Source organism: Delphinapterus leucas, chromosome 20 (genome assembly GCF_059928025.1).
Source record: "Delphinapterus leucas isolate spDelLeu-1000000601 "Yukka" chromosome 20, BTC_Dleu_Yukka2, whole genome shotgun sequence".
Lineage (NCBI taxonomy): Eukaryota > Metazoa > Chordata > Mammalia > Artiodactyla > Monodontidae > Delphinapterus > Delphinapterus leucas.
Genome location: NC_143148.1, coordinates 47219050 through 47233527, shown reverse-complemented (window position 1 = coordinate 47233527; position 14478 = coordinate 47219050). Strand labels below are relative to the sequence as shown.

Here is a 14478-nt window from a genome sequence, read left to right as displayed (position 1 = left end):
CGTTCTAATTTTTCTCTGCATGAGAATAAAAGGAAGCAATCTTTGAGTTCTGTTTAAGAACTAAGAGAGCTCAGTGTTTGCAAATGTTTCCTTAAATGGAAAAGCATTATGATTGGTGTAGATTGTTCTAGAAGAGAAAAGTAAGGCTGAGTTAGGAAGGGCAGTGATGCAGCCAGCTGGGTCTGCTTCTGACTCAACCAGGAACTTAAGCTAACATTACTTTCTTTGCGTGTGTGTATGTATTTTGCAATCGTTGAAAATTTTTTCCAGGCCACTGATGTAATGAAAAAAAAGAAAAGGGTTCAGAGTTACACAGACCTTACTGATTTGCGATGTGACCTTACACAAGACTTTGGATACCTCTGAGCCTCATTTTCCTCATCTGTAGAATTGGGGCAGCAATCTTCATAGGGTTGTTGTGAAGATTAAATGACCCAAAGTGTCATTTAAAGACATTTACAGTGTACACCACGTCTGCTGCAGTGCCTGGTACACAGTAGGCTAAGATGTAGAAATTGTTTCATAAAGTGATCAGCACCTCTGGTCTTACAGGAAATGCACAGTTGACTTAAAACCGACAAGCTAATGCGTCAACTGAGTCAGGATGGGACCTGTGATCGGGTCCCCTCAGCTAGGCTGTAATTACAGAGAAGATGAAGGGATGCAGTGTGATGTCGGGGGAAAGAGGAAGGTGCCTGCAGTCAGAAGATCTGGGTTCATCCTTCCTTCTATAATCTCTCAAAAGGTCACTTGTGTCTCAGTTTGCTCACATGAAAAGTAGAAATAAGAACTCCCAGCCACCTTCCAGGGCAGAGGTGGGGTGCCAATGAGATGGCAAATGTAATAGTTTCATGTAAACCATGGCATGGAAGGACTGTAAAAAGCCTAGAGCTCTGTTTAAAGGAAAGACATGTAGGGCTTGGGACGGACAGCCTAGGAGGGTATGGGCTCACCTTCTTGCTCCTTTTTGGCCTTCTCCTGTGCCTTCATGGCTGCATAATCTCGGGCCACGTTGATGACATAGATATGCTCCCGGGTGCCAATGGCCTTCAGCAGGCAGAGGAGAGCTGAAGCCGCATTCCGAGCAAAGAGCGTCTCCAGGCTGTCAAACACCACTCCTCGGTAGCAGTCACTCAGCTGAAAGCAGAGAGCAGAGACAGTTACTGTGGCCACAAGATCATCTGTTCTCTAAGGAGAAAAGTTGCTTGTTCTTTTGTTGGTGCTTTTACTGGTGCTGCAATTGGTTCTGCAGACCTACTGGGTCCGGATGAAAATCCCATTCAACTGCCCTTCCACCTGCTAGATTCCAGGGGCTGTAATTAAATAAGAGAGAAAAATAAAAACATTTTAGCAGTCATGAAAGATCTTTACCATACATATTTGTAGAGTAAAGGGTTTATTCTGTCTCTATAGAGATAAAGAAGACAAACTAAATGTTAAAGCGAGGGTCTGGGAAGATCCATGAAGTACAGGGAAGGAAGATGCAAAGGAAAGGTGTCCCCATGCAGCAAGGGCAGCTGTAGCAGATGGGCCATTTGTATCTTCCTTAGTGGTATTCCTGCCTTGGAGTGTAATGGTTTTCATAACATTAGCTGTTGTAGAACAGCCTTGGCTGTGCTGCAGTGTTACTTAAAGTGTAGCGCACAGACTAGCCACCATTGGCTAGGAAGTGATTACTACCAGTTTTTGACGAGACAAGAATCTTGTGTCAGAAAATCGACTACTCCAATCAGTAAATACACTATTTAGCTTAGCTGCTGTTTTTTTTGCCCTGTAGGAAGACTTTGTCAATAAAGGAAGCAGTGCAAGCTCCGCCTCTCAGCAGAGGCCAGTACTTTGAGTAGCACAGCTCTCCTGGCTTACTTTGGGCTTTACCAATGATTCTCAGCCTTTATCTGGGTGCAGGTAACACCTGCACACTTACTAGACCACTTAGCTCAAATCACCTGAGAGCAACAGTACCTTTAATGCAGTAGTGAGTTCAAACCTTAACACGAATCATTTCTGGTGATGACATTCCTCCTCTTCCGGGAACCTCAAGTCTAATTTTGTTACATTTAAATGCGCAAATAATAGTGCGGCCCATTTTCGAAAACCAAAGCAGACACAGAACTCTAGGACACGGTGAACAATTTAGTTCTCTGTAAACCATAAGCAGCAAACCCTCCCAAATCCTGCGGATCTAGTTTTCTTTTAACTGTACACCACTTATGAAAAATCAAAACAAAAAGAAACAGTTATTGTGTTTCTGATTTTAACAGCAATATATCATTATAAAATAATTCAGAAATGTATGAAGGCTATAAACCTATAATCTTGCTATTCAAAGATAACCACAGTTAACATGTACTTTAAGTGTTTTTACTATGTGTATGATATACATTTGTAAATATTTTTAGAGAAATATAGTTGTGCTTTACATACTATTTCATAATCTGCTTTTTTCAGTTAATAACATATTGAAAACTTACCTTTACCACAATTAACATAGCTCCGAATTCTAACTTTTCATGGCTCCACGTTATAATTTTTAACATACCACTGTAGGGCTGTACCATGAGTCTGTCTTTGTGTGTGTGTGTTTTGAAGGCGCTACCTTCTGCCCACTGGTCCTTTAAGGTGAGTGGCTTCAGGCAGCAGACTGAGCCAGGGTCAGAGACTGACAAGGGCTGTGTCAAAAGGACAAAAGAGGGTGAAGAAACCCATCTTTCCTCTCCAAGACCCCTGGGTTCTGAGCTGCTGTGGGTGGGTGATGGCTCAGAATCTCAGCTCACAGCATGGGGACGATGTGTGAGCCCTGCATCTCTGTGCAGGCGGGTGTGGACGTACCTGAATACGCTTGGCCAGGATCTGAGTGAAGAGCTCCTCAGGGAGCACGCAGCTCACAAGCCCGGTATCACCTCCAATACTGGCGCTGAGGCTGAGCCGGCGCTGTGCGGGTCCTGAGGAGAGAGGGCTGGAGGAAATCTGTTCAGAGAAAGAAGGATCAAGAGTTAGAACCCAGCTTGGTGTTCCAACAACTCGTACACTTGGGAGCCACGTTACCTCGGGAAAATCATCTCATCCCTCTGGGTCTCATTTCCTCATCTGTAAAATGGGGAAAGATTCCTACCTCACTTAAAGAACTGCTGTAACCTTCAAGCAGGAACACTGTGGAAGGTGCTTTATACGTGCACCGAACAGCAAACGTTTGTTCATGCATTCAACAAATATTCATTGAACACTTTTGATGCACCAGGGACCCCTCTAGTACCAGGGATACAACCACAAACGAGGCTGGCAGTGTTGCTGCCCACGTGGTCCTTGTGTTCAAATGGGGGGCGGGAGACAGAAAAGGAGCACGTGAATATACAGATCACTGATATAATACCAGATAGTGATGAGTGCAAGGAAGAAAACAATCAGTTAAGGGAATAAAGAACCATGACAGGGTTCAACAATGGCTATTTAGAGACCAGATCCTGAGAGACGGGTCTTTCTGAAAGGGAACAGCAAGGCCCCTTCATCATGAGTGTGCTGTGGGTGTGTGGGAAGCACACAGGAGCCCAGGGCGACTGCAGCTGAGTGAGCAATGGGGAAGATGGTCAGGCTTAAAGTCGAAGATACAGTCAGGCCAGAACATGCAGGGTTTGTAGGACAGTAAGGAATTTGGATTTTATTCCAAGTATTATGGGAAGTTGTTGGCAAGTTTGAGGCAGATAAATGATCCTGTTTTGCTTTTTAAAAGACCACTCTACCTGCACAAGGTAACAAGAGGGAAGCAGGAAGATTAGTTAGTTACATATCTCTGTGGTCAAGGCAGCAGGTGATGGCGGCAGGGACAAGGACAGTCATGATGGAAGTGGCTGATACAGGGTATATTCTGGAAGGAGAGCCAATAGGATTTGGCAAGGGATATGAAAGAAAGAGAGGCATCAAGCATGGCTCCTAGAGTTTTGACCTGAGCAAGTTGGAAAGTGGTGAAGTTATTTATTAAGACAGGAAAGACTGAAGGAAGAACATTTGCCTTCTCTTGTTTTGTTTGTTGGGGGTAAATAAGTGTCAATTTTTGGACATATAAATTTTGAGACATCTCGAAGCCATTCAGTAGAGATATTTAATGTGAGTTTGGACATATGAACCTGAGCGTGGGGAGAAATTAGGGCTGGAGATGGAAATTTAAGAGTCATAAGGATACTGAAAATATCTTTAAGAAATGAAGTGGATGAGATCATCTATAAAGAAAAGAGTAGATAACTTAGTCCTAGCCTACTCTGAAAACCTAGGAATCTGGAGGAGATGGAGAAACTGGGGGAGTGGAGAGAGTCATTAATGAGGCAGATGGGAAAGTAGAAGCGCATGGCGTTCTGAAATCCAAGTAAAGAGAGCGTTTCCCAGAGGAGGGGGTTATCAGCTGCCAAAGAGGTCACGTGAGGTGAGGACAGAAAACTGGCCACTGGATTGGACAAGATGAAGGTCAATGACCTTGAGAAGAGTAGCCAGTGCAGTGGTGAGGACAAAGGCTCACTGGAATAGGTGGAAGAGACAATGGTGGTGAGCGCAAGGACGCAATCATCCAGCAACCCTTTGGACGAATAGCTATGGAGAGGAGCTGAGAGATGAGGTAATACCTGTAGGGGGATCTGGGGCTGTGGGAAAGTATTTTAAAGTTGGGAGGTAATGCAGCATGCATAGACGATGACAGGAAGGATTCAACAGACAGGGGAGATAAACAAATGAGAGAGAGGACACAACTGCAGGGATTGAGCCCTTGAATGAGAGAGAAGGGGTGGAGTCCAGTGCTCATGTGTAGGGGTAGGATTTGGATGAGAGCAGGGGCAGTTACTTAGGGGCAGGGAAGGCATAGCACCAGGTGAGAATGAAGGTTGGCTGGTAGGTTTGGTGGTCGGAGGATAAGGTGGTTGTCTTCTGGTTGTTGCTGTGCCCTCCATGAAGCCAGAAGAGAGATCAGTAGCTGAGAATGAGAAAGAGGAAAGTGTCTCAGAGGTTTGGAGAGGGGTAATGGCAATAAAACAGCTATCTTGAAGAGATGGAGGGCAAATGTACTAGGGCAGATCTGAGAGTCCACTTGAGATCTGTGGTCTTAAATTTATTTATTTAATTTTTAATTTAATTTTATTTATTTTTTCATACAGCAGGCTCTTATTAGTCACCAATTTTACACACATCAGTGTATACATGTCAATCCCAATCGCCCAATTCATCACACCACCACCACCACCAACCCCCCTGCCGCTTTCCACCCTTGATGTCCATGCATTTGTTCTCTGCATCTGTGTCTCAATTTCTGCCCTGTAAACCAGTTCATCTGTACAATTTTCTAGGTTCCACATATATGCGTCAATATACGATATTTTTTTTCCTCTTTCTGACTTACTTCACTCTGTATGACAGTCTCTAGATCCATCCACGTCTCAACAAATGACCTAATTTCGTTCCTTTTTATGGCTGAGTAATATTCCATTGTATATATGTACCACATCTTCTTTATCCATTCGTCTGTCGATGGGCATTCAGGTTGCTTCCATGACCTGGCTATTGTAAATAGTGCTGCAATGAACACTGGGGTGCATGTGTCTTTTTGAATTATGGTTTTCTCTGGGTATATGCCCAGTAGTGGGATTGCTGGATCATACGGTAATTCTATTTTTAGTTTTTTTAAGTAACCTCCATACTGTTCTCCATAGTGGCAGAATCAATTGACGTTTCAACCAACAGGGCAAGAGGGTTCCCTTTACTCCACACCCTCTCCAGCATTTGTTGTTTGCAGATTTCCTGATGATGCCCATTCTAACTGGTGTGAGGTGATGCCTCATTGTAGTTTTGATTTGCATTTCTCTAACAATTAGTGATGTTGAGCAGCTTTTCATGTGCTTCTTGGCCATCTGTATGTCTTCTTTGGAGAAATGTCTATTTAGGTCTTCTGCCCATTTTTGGATTGGGTTGTTTGTTTTTTTAATATTGAGCTGCATGAGCTGTTTATATATTTTGGAGATTAATCCTTTGTCTGTTAATTCGTTTCCAAATATTTTCTCCCATTCTGAGGGTTGTCTTTTCGTCTTGTTTATGGTTTCCTTTGCTGTGCAAAAGCTTTGAAGTTTCATTAGGTCTCATTTGTTTATTTTTGTTTGTATTTCCATTACTCTAGGAGGTGGATCAAAAAAGATCTTGCTGTGATTTATGTCAAAGAGTGTTCTTCCTATGTTTTCCTCTAAGAGTTTTACAGTGTCCAGTCTTACATTTAGGTCTCTAACCCATTTTGAGTTTATTTTTGTGTGTGGTGTTAGGGAGTTGTTCTAATTTCATTCTTTTACATGTAGCTGTCCAGTTTTCCCAGCACCACTTATGGAAGAGACTGCCTTTTCTCCACTGTATATCCGTGCCTCCTTTGTCATAGGTTAGTTGACCATAGGTGCGTGGGTCTATCTCTGGGCTTTCTATGCTGTTCCATTGATCTATGTCTCTGTTTTTGTGCCAGTACCATATTGTCTTGATTACTGTAGCTTTATAGTATAGTCTGAAGTCAGGGAGTCTGATTCCTCCAGCTCCGTGTTTTTCCCTCAAGACTGCTTTGGCTATTCGGGGTCTTTTGTGTCTCCATACAAATTTTAAGATTTTTTGTTCTAGTTCCGTAAAAAAATGTCATTGGTAATTTGATAGGGATTGCATTGAATCTGTAGATTGCTTTGGGTAGTATAGTCATTTTCACAATATTGATTCTTCCAATCCAAGAACATGGTATATCTCTCCATCTGTTGGGATCATCTTTAATTTCTTTCATCAGTGTCGTATAGTTTTCTGCATACAGGTCTTTTGTCTCCCTAGGTAGGTTTATTCCTAGGTATTTTATTCTTTTTGTTGCAATGGTAAATGGGAGTGTTTCCTTAATTTCTCTTTCAGATTTTTCATCATTAGTGTATAGGAATGCAAGAGATTTCTGTGCATTTTGTATCCTGCAACTTTACCAAATTCATCGATTAGCTCTAGTAGTTTTCTGGTGGCATCTTTAGGATTCTCTATGTATAGTATCATGTGATCTGCAGACAGTGACAGTTTTACTTCTTCTTTTACAATTTGTATTCCTTTTATTTCCGTTTCTCCTCTGATTGCCATGGCTAGGACTTCCAAAACTATGTTGAATAATAGTAGTGAGAGTGGACAGCCGTGTCTTGTTCCTGATCTTAGAGGAAATGCTTTCAGTTTTTCACGTTTGAGAATGATGTGTGCTGTGGGTTTGTCGTAAATGACCTTATTATGTTGAGGTAGGTTCCCTCTATGCCCACTTTCTGGAGAGTTTTTTTTTTTTTATCATAAATGGGTGTTGAATTTTGTCAAAAGCTTTTTCTGCATCTATTGAGATGATCATATGGTTTTTATTCTTCAATTTGTCAATATGGTGTATCACATTGATTGATTTGCGTATATTGAAGAATCCTCGCATCCCTGGGATAAATCCCACTTGATCATGGTGTATGATCCTTTTAATGTGTTGTTGGATTCTGTTTGCTAGTATTTTGTTGAGGATTCTTGCATCTATATTCATCAGTGATATTGGTCTGTAATTTTCTTTTTTTGTAGTATCTTTGTCTGGTTTTGGTATCAGGGTGATGGTGGCCTCATAGAATGAGTTTGGGAGTGTTCCTTCCTCTGCAATTTTTTGGAAGAGTTTGAGAAGGATGGGTGTTAGCTCTTCTGTAAATGTTTGATAGAATTCACCTGTGAAGCCATCTGGTCCTGGACTTTTGTTTGTTGGAAGATTTTTAATCCAGTTTCAATTTCATTACTTGTGATTGGTCTGTTCATATTTTCTTTTTCTTCATGGTTCAGTCTCGGAAGGTTATACCTTTCTAAGAATTTGTCCATTTCTTCCAGGTTGTCAATTTTATTGGCATAGAGTTGCTTGTAGTAGTCTCTTAGGATGCTTTGTATTTCTGCAGTGTGTGTTGTAACTTCTCCTTTTTCATTTCTAATTTTATTGATTTGAGTCCTCTCCCTCTTTTTCTTGATGAGTCTGGCTAATGGTTTATCAATTTTGTTTATTTCTCCAAGAACCAGCTTTTAGTTTTATTGATCTTTGTTATTGTTTTCTTTGTCTCTATTTCATTTACTTCTGATCTGATCTTTATGATTTCTTTCCTTCTGCTTACTTTGGGTTTTGTTTGTTCTTCTTGCTCTAGTTCCTTTAGGTGTAAGGTTAGATTGTTTATTTGAGATTTTTCTTGTTTCTTGACGCAGGCTTGTATAGCTATAAACTTCCTTCTTAGAACTGCTTTTGCTGCATCCAATAGGTTTTGGGTCGTCATGTTTTCATTGTCACTTGTCTCTAGGTATTTTTTGATTTCCTCTTTGATTTCTTCAGTGGTCTCTTGGTTATTTAGTAGTGTATTGTTTAGCTTCCATGTGTTTGTTTTTTTACGTTTTTTTCCTTGTAATTCATTTCTAATCTCATAGCGCTGTGGTCAGAAAAGATGCTTGATATGATTTCAATTTTCTTAAATTTACTGAGGCTTGATTTGTGACCCAGGATGTAATCTATCCTGGAGAATGTTCCGTGCGCACTTGAGAAGAATGCGTAATCTGCTGTTTTTGGATGGAAAGTCCTAAAAATATCAATTAAATCTATCTGGTCTATTGTGTCATTTAAAGCTTCTGTTTCCTTATTTATTTTCATTTTGGATGATCTGTCCATTGGTGTAAGTGAGGTGTTAAAGTCCCCCATTATATTGTGTTACCATCGACTTCCTCTTTTATAGCTGTTAGCAGTTGCCTTATGTATTGAGGTGCTCCTATGTTGGGTGCATAAATATTTACAATTGTTATATCTTCTTCTTGGATCGATCCCTTGATCATTATGTAGTGTCCTTCCTTGTCTCTTGTAACATTCTTTATTTTAAAGTCTATTTTAACTGATATGAGTAATGCTACTCCAGCTTTCTTTTGATTTCCATATTCATGGTATATCTTTTTCCATCCCCTCACTTTCAGTCTGTATGTGTCTCCAGGTCTCAAGTGGGTCTCTTGTAGACAGCATATATATATGGGTCTTGTTTTTGTATCCATTCAGCAAGCCCATGTCTTTTGGTTGGAGCATTTAATCCATTCATGTTTAAGGTGATTATCAATATGTATGCTCCTATTACCTATTACTATCAATATGTATGCTCCTATTGGGTTTGTTTTTGTAGATCCTTTTCTTCTCTTGTGTTTCCCACTTAGACAAGTTCCTTTAGCATTTGTTGTAGAGCTGGTTTGGTGGTGCTGAATTCTCTTAGCTTTTGCTTGTCTGTAAAGCTTTTCATTTCTCCATCGATTCTGAATGAGATCCTTGCCAGGTAGAGGAATCTTGGTTGTAGGTTCTTCCCTTTCATCACTTTAAGTATATCATGCCCTCCCTTCTGGTTTATAGAGTTTCTACTGAGAAATCAGCTGTTAACTTTACAGGAGTTCCCTTGTATGTTATTTTTCATTTTTCCCTTGCTGCTTTCAATAATTTTTCTTTGTCTTTAATTTTTGCCAGTTTGATTACTATGTGTCTCGGCGTGTTTCTCCTTGGGTTTATCCTGTGTGGGACTCTCTGCGCTTCCTGGACTTGGTGGCTATATCCTTTACCATGTTAGGGAAGTTTCCGACTATAATCTCTTCACATATTTTCTCTGGTCCTTTCTCTCTCTCTTGTCCTTCTGGGACCCCTATAATGCGAACGTTGTTGCGTTTAATGTTGTCCCAGAGGTCTCTTAGGCTGTCTTCATTTCTTTTCATTCTTTTTTCTTTATTCTGTTCCACAGCAGTGAATTCCACCATCCTGTCTTCCAGGTCACTTATCCGTTCGTCCGCCTCAGTTATTCTGCTATTGATTCCTTCTAGTGTATTTTTCATTTCAGTTATTGTATTGTTCATCTCTTTTTGTTTGTTCTTTAATTCTTCTAGGTCTTTGTTAAACATTTCTTACATCTTCTCGATCTTTGCCTCCATTCTTTTTCCGAGGTCCTGGATCATCTTCACTATCATTATTCTGAATTCTTTTTCTGGAAGGTTGCCTATCTCCACTTCATTTAGTTGTTTTTCTGGCGTTTTATCTTGTTCCTTCATCTGGTACATAGCCCTCTGCCTTTTCATCTTGTCTATCATTCTGTGAATGTGGTTTTTGTTCCATAGGCTACAGGATTGTCGTTTTTCTTGCTTCTGCTGTCTGCCCTCTGGTGGATGAGGCTATCTAAGAGGCTTATGCACGTTTCCTGATGGGAGGGACTGGTGGTGGGTAGAGCTGGCTGTTGCTCTGATGAGCAGAGCTCAGTAAAACTTTAATCCACTTGTCTGCTGATGGGTGGGGCTGGGTTCCCTCCCTGTTGGTTGTTTGGCCTGACGCGAGCCAACACTGGAGCCTACCCGGGCTCTTTGGTGGGGCTAGTGTCGGACTCTGGGAGGGCTCACGCCAAGCAGTACTTCCCAGAACTTCTGTTGCCAGCGTCCTTGTCCTCAGTGTGAGCCACATCTAGCCCCTGCCTCTGCAGGAGACCCTCCAACACCAGCAGGTAGGTCTGGTTCAGTCTCCCCTGGGGTCACTGCTCCTTCCTCTGGGTCCCGATGCGCACACTACTTTGTGGGTGCCCACCAAGAGTGGAGTCTCTGTTTCCCCCAGTTCTGTCGAAGTCCTGCAATCAAATCCCAGTGGTCTTCAAATTCTGATTCTCTAGGAATTCTTCCTCCCGTTGCCGGACCCCCAGGTTGGGAAGCCTGATGTGGGGCTCAGAACCTTCACTCCAGTGCGTGGACTTCTGTGGTATAAGTGTTCTCCAATCTGTGAGTCACCCACCCAGCAGTTATGTGATTTGATTTTACTGTGATTGTGCCCCTCCTACCGTCTCATTGTGGCTTCTTTGTCTTTGGACGTGGGGTATCATTTTGGTGAGTTCCAGTGTCTTCCTGTCGATGATTGCCCAGCAGCTAGTTGTGATTCTGGTGTTCTCGCAAGAGGGAGTGAGAGCACGTCCTTCTACTGCACCATCTTGGTTCCAATCCCTGTGGTCTTAAATTTAAATTAAGACCATTCAGGAAAGATGAATGTTTTTTCTAGCTACGTTCAACTGCCCTACATGGAGGAGGTGGAGAATTGAGAGTACGATGAAGGGGAAGGGGAAAGGGAGCACCTATAGTGATGGACCATGAATCCAAACTGAGTAAGAAAGGAAAGGAAGGGGTCGGTAGGCAGTGAAGATGTGAACTGGAGGTTTCATTGGGACCCATTATTTACCAGAATAGGTCATCTGGAAAGTTAGAAGATGGTTGTCAAAAAGTAGGATGTGTGATGTAGAGATCACAAGTCTACAGGTCACAGTGAATAAGGTCTAGAATATGACCACAGTAGTGAGTAGCTGAGGAGCCGTGGAATTGAAGAGTCAGGGTGTTGGATTAAATATTCAAAATATTAGGATTTCAAACTGGTGAATGACCTTATATTACAGGTCATTTCTTCATCATGTGACATAGTATACATTTCTTCCCATTTGCACCATGACTAAAATTTCCATCGTTGAAGAGTTCATGCTTTAGGAGAGCTTCAAGAACACCAAACAGCCATCTCTAGGAAAAGCACTCTGACAAGGCGACAGCTGTCCAAACCACTTGATCCTGTAACACTGGAGCAATGCTGGCAGACACATGTGCAGTGCGGGTGGGGGAAGGTCTTTGAACTCTGATTTCTACTGTGATATTGAACAGGTTTTAAGTTGCTATTTAGATAGGAGTCAGAATTGGGATTTTCTGCTGCCTTTGATATGTTCTAAAAAGCTTCACTTTACTATCCAGATTGGCAGAAACAAACCAAAGAAAATCATTTCCCATGATACCGTATTTAATAGAAATATATGGGTTCAGTTCATCCATAAACATCTAAGTAAAGAATATTCTATTAGATCTTGGAGAAGAGGATTAAAAGGATGATGCTCCAAAAGAAACTGAGTCAACGGTTTCAGTTTTCAAGGTGCTAGAAGAACATGCAACTGAAGTGAAGATCATGTGACATCATCTGGCATAAATCCCACCCCATGGATGCCCCATCCAACAAGCATACCTCCTCTTACATGAAGACCTTCACCTCCACTCTGTCCACATGCCCCATCCAGTGCTCTACTTACCCCACCAACCCGCCATTGACCTGCCCCATCCAACACGTGTGATTCTCCTCTCCTCTGCTCCATTCACCTCAGCAACCTTCTCTGAAATGTCTACCTCTCCCATTCCCCCATACAGCACTCTCAGACTGAAGCAAGAGCCACAGACCCTTTTACTCTTCCTATTTCTCCCATTCTATTGTCCTTTTTTAAATTCCTTCTCTACCTAGGCCAGATTTCCTATACTGATGCGACTCTCAACTCCCTTGACCCTTGTTCCGAGCACACCCCCACACCTGCAATGATGACAACTTCTCTCTCTGCCTCTGAATAAGGGCTGCCAGGGGCTGCTTAGGGAAATCTTACAAGCGTGAAGTTATGGCTTCACATCTTGCCTGGGCCATCAGCACTCTCAACTATCTTTTCTTTTGTCCACCACCAATTTCTGGATCTGTCTTCACAGCGGACACATCAGTGCTTTCTTTATCGCTCTTCTCAAGCATGCTATGCAACCCAACTTCCTCAACACTGCCCGCAAAGGCCATGCATCCTGCATACATCTTAGGGCCATTCAGCAAGACCTTCTCCAACCTCCATTTTCCACCCCAGTACCCCTACAAGTAGCTGTATCTACTTTCACCTTTATTGACTCTAGAGGAAGATGGCTCCCAACTTCCTCAACTATGCTTAATCCTGCCCTCCCTGTTTCTTCCTGGAATCTCATTCCCTCTTGGGTAGAACATCACCTTATACTTCTCCAGGAGCTATCTTAATAGACCTCGTTGGGCCTCCACCTCCTTTCAGAGGAAGAACTCATTGACTCTGGGTTTGCTCCTCTAATGACTACTGGATCTTTTTTCCCTTTTCTTCAAATATCTTAGAAGCCTATACTCATTTGACTCGGCTTTCCCACTCACAACTCATCACCCACCTGTCTCTCACTGCGCCACCCACTGTCTCTGACTTCAGCACCTGCTATTCATCTCACCTGCTGAGATTGTTTTTGAAGTCCCTCGGCATGTGACTCAAACTCTCTGGCTTCTTTATGACTTTCCAAGACTCCCCTGCCGCTCTCCCACAACTTATATTCATGGTTCCATCCTTCACATGCCTTTAGTAGTAGTTTGAGCCATATGAAATTGCTGCAGTAGAGTTCCCGAGTGGTTTAATATTGGCAGTTTCATATGGTTCAACCTAATTCTTTTTACACACCTCTTTTGTCATCTATCTCTTTTTATTGCATATATTTGAATGTGTGGTTATCATGCTTATCAGACTCTTAGTGCAGCTTGAGCGAAAGAATTTTGCTTTATTTATCTTCACTTTGCCAGCACCCAACCCAATGCCTATAACATTAAAGGTACTTGGTTCACACCTGCTAGATGAACACTCCGTTCAGGAGTGGTACAGGGACCGTACTCAGGCCTGCCTGGCAAGGGCACCTGTACGAATGAAGTTGTGCTAACCTGGATGCAAGATGCCGAGGAGGAGGAGAAAAAAGAGAAGAGGGGGAGCAGGAAGGAAAAATCCCAACCTTCCTCCCGGGAGCCCTGATTTGTACCTGTGGTGTTTCGGACGAGGGCTGGTGATGCTGCTTCTGAGACACAGAGCTGTGGCTGTCTGCTTTGCCCTTGGTGATGAGCACACTCCCACGCACAGGCTTGGCAGGTTTAATTTCGGGAGTTACCAGAGTGGATTCTGAAGTTAACTTCCCCAGGGTCTCACTGCTCTGTCGTAACTGTCCCACGGCATTTTGGCTCAAAGCAGCAGCCTCCTGGGCTACACAGAGAGAGAGGGTTTATATTAAAAGTCACCTTAGGATAATAAGGAAATAATAGCGAGGATGGCAAGTTGAAACATAGCGTGATTCTTTTGAAGACTACAAAGCCATCTCCACCTGCAGCTGGCTTAGCAGGGCTGAGAGCAGAGGCTCCACCCCCTGAGGACGGATGATCATGACGGGTGTGTGCGGAGCCTGGCCTGGTGCCCCGGGCTCTTCACTGCTCATCTTCCCAGGGGATCCCACGATACTCTCCCCCACTTTCTCTTCCAACCCAGAGGGTAATCATCTCTGAAACTGCTGGTACACTACAGTCCTGACTGCCCTGGAAACCTACCACAATGATTACTGTGTTGTTTTACAGTCTTTTTTCTTACTGCATCTTCAAAACCCAGCATGTATTGTATACTGAGAGCACATCTCAGTTTGGACTAGGCACATTTCAAGGGGCCGGTGGGTCCTGCGTGGGACAGACAGGTTTAGACTGGTCACTTCAGTACAGCCTGCTGACTCCACAGCAAACAGCAAATGCAGGTCTGGGTTTAACCCCATCACTGAGAGGGTTTTTTCCAAAGTCGCCAGTGACCT

At 42.7% G+C, this 14478-nt stretch overlaps 1 protein-coding gene across 1 annotated transcript in view; it reads right to left on the bottom strand.

Moving 5' to 3' along the window:
* The window catches only part of HYDIN (HYDIN axonemal central pair apparatus protein), a 431283-nt gene that overhangs the window by 86206 nt on the left and 330599 nt on the right, over positions 1-14478 (bottom strand). The window contains exons 42-44 of the mRNA XM_089902455.1: positions 13672-13889; positions 2830-2967; positions 954-1137 (exon numbers count right to left, since the gene is read on the bottom strand). Of these exons, the coding sequence (XP_089758581.1) occupies positions 954-1137; positions 2830-2967; positions 13672-13889 (540 nt within the window). The remainder of the gene's footprint in view (positions 1-953; positions 1138-2829; positions 2968-13671; positions 13890-14478) is intronic.